The sequence below is a fragment of the Natator depressus genome, chromosome 1 (assembly GCF_965152275.1).
Source record: "Natator depressus isolate rNatDep1 chromosome 1, rNatDep2.hap1, whole genome shotgun sequence".
Taxonomy (NCBI): domain Eukaryota; kingdom Metazoa; phylum Chordata; order Testudines; family Cheloniidae; genus Natator; species Natator depressus.
Genome location: NC_134234.1, coordinates 4,317,956 through 4,320,105, shown reverse-complemented (window position 1 = coordinate 4,320,105; position 2,150 = coordinate 4,317,956). Strand labels below are relative to the sequence as shown.

At 47.8% G+C, this 2,150-nt stretch overlaps 1 protein-coding gene across 1 annotated transcript; it reads right to left on the bottom strand.

Moving 5' to 3' along the window:
• Positions 1-519: 519 nt before the first annotated feature.
• LOC141981020 (olfactory receptor 52P1-like) lies at positions 520-1,131 on the bottom strand. The gene has a single exon (XM_074942838.1). The coding sequence runs from the start codon at positions 1,129-1,131 to the stop codon at positions 520-522; it is 612 nt and encodes a 203-aa protein (XP_074798939.1).
• Positions 1,132-2,150: the final 1,019 nt, after the last annotated feature.

Genomic DNA, 2,150 nt, shown 5'->3' with positions numbered 1-2,150 from the left:
AAGTGTAGCAACAGCAATGAAAGAGCAAGCAAGCCAAGTTGACTAAAGTCTTTGTCCCCAGGAACATCCACGTGTTTGAGACCTTCAATCCAAAAGGGCTCTACTTGGTTGTTCTGAGTATGAGGCCAGTGAACTACAGGCAAATCTCAACCCTGTTGCTCCAACAGTTCAAGGTCTCCACAAAACAATCACAAAAATGACATACTGGCCAATCTAGGTCATGATGGGCTGAGCACAATAGAATTTAGCACTGTAAGGGTGGGTAGGGTTGGGGGCTCACAAGCGATGCTGAAAGAAATCAGGTGATGGTCAGAGAGAGAGAATTTAGCAACAGAGAGAGCTTTGTGCAGAGCAGAGCTTTGTGATGGAGTGATAAAATGTTAGGTGTGAGGAACTTCTCAAACTGTGAACTTCCACAATGCTGAGAACAGCCAGACTAGAAGATAGCATCCTTGGTTACCAGGGAGATCTCCTTTCCCACTCTTGTCTGGCAGGTTTAAATTCAGTGGCCCCAGCTGATCACCTTCTGCAGGTGTATTTGCCCACTTTGTCACGAAGCTCTTTGGTTTTGACCCCATAAATGATAGGGTTGAGCACGGGAGGGACAAGGAAGAAGAGGTCAGCCAAGATGATGTGAACATGGGGAGGGATGGCCTGACCGAAGCGATGTGTCAGAATGGTGAAGAGGACGGACGTATAAGATGTCAGCATCACACAGATGTGGGCTGTGCAGGTATTAAGGGCTTTCTGATGGGCTTTCTTGGAGGAGATTCTTAGGACGGCCCTGGTGATCAGACTGTAGGACACGGCAATGAGCATCAGGTCTGACCCCATGACTACAAAGGCCACCATCAAGCCATATGTCCTGTTGACAGTGGTGTCCGCACACGACATCTTCACCACAGCTATGTGCTCACAGTGCGTGTGGGGGATAATGCGGTTGGCACAGAATGGCTGCCTGCTCAGGAGCAGGGGCAGGGGAAGTACTAGGAGGACAGCTCTTATCAAACCCATGAGCCCTAGCATAGCTATGCGTGTGTTGGTGAGGATGGTGGCGTATCTCAGAGGGTGACATATGGCAACGTAGCGAAAGTACTGGGCATATGGCAACGTAGCGAAAGTACTGGGCATCCTTTTCACACAGGATATTGTAGAACTAGAGTGGCTTAGTGAAGGGCAATGAGAATGATCAAGTGTCTGGGGAAACTCTCATAATGAGAGAGACTGAAAAGACCATTTTAGATTTGGGGACAATTTATACGTTCGAGTCAGCGGCAGTTCTCTGGGTACCCACATGGCCCCACAGTATGCCAACATATTTATCGCTGTCTTAGAATAACGCTTACTCAGCTCTCATCCTCAAATGTGCTTCCTCTACGTGCGCCACACTGATGGCATCTTCATTGTCTGGACCCATGGGAGGGAAGCCCTTGAAGAATTCCACCAGGACTTCAACAATTTCCATCCCACCATTAACCTCAGCCTGGACCAGTCCACACAAGAGATCATTTCCTGGACACTACAGTGCAAATAAGTGATGGTCACATAAACACTACCCTATACCAGAAACCTACTGACTGTTATACTTACCTACATGCCTCCAGCTTTCACCCAGAATATACCATATGATCCATTGTCTACAGCCAAGCCCTAAAATACAACCACATTTGCTCCAATTCCTCAGACAGAGACAAACACCTACAGGATCTCTATCAAGCATTCCTAAAACTACAATATCCACCTGATGAAGTGAAGAAACAGATTGACAGAGCCAGATGGGAACCCAGAAGTCACCTGCTACAGGACAGGCCCAACAAGGAAAATAACAGAACACCACTGACTATCATCTACAGCCCCCAGCTAAAACCTTTACAGCACATCATCAAGGATCTACAACTTATTGTGGAAGACAATCCCTCACTCTCACAGACCTTGGGAGACAGGCCATTCCTCACTTACAGGCAGCCCCCAGCCTGAAGCAAATATTCACCAGCAACTACACACCAAAGAACACAAACACTAACCCAGGAACCAGTCCCTGCAACAAACCCCGTTGCCAACTCTGTCCACATATCTACTCAAGTGACACCATCATAGGACCTAACCACATCAGCCACACCATGAGGAGCTTGTTCACCTGCACGTGCACT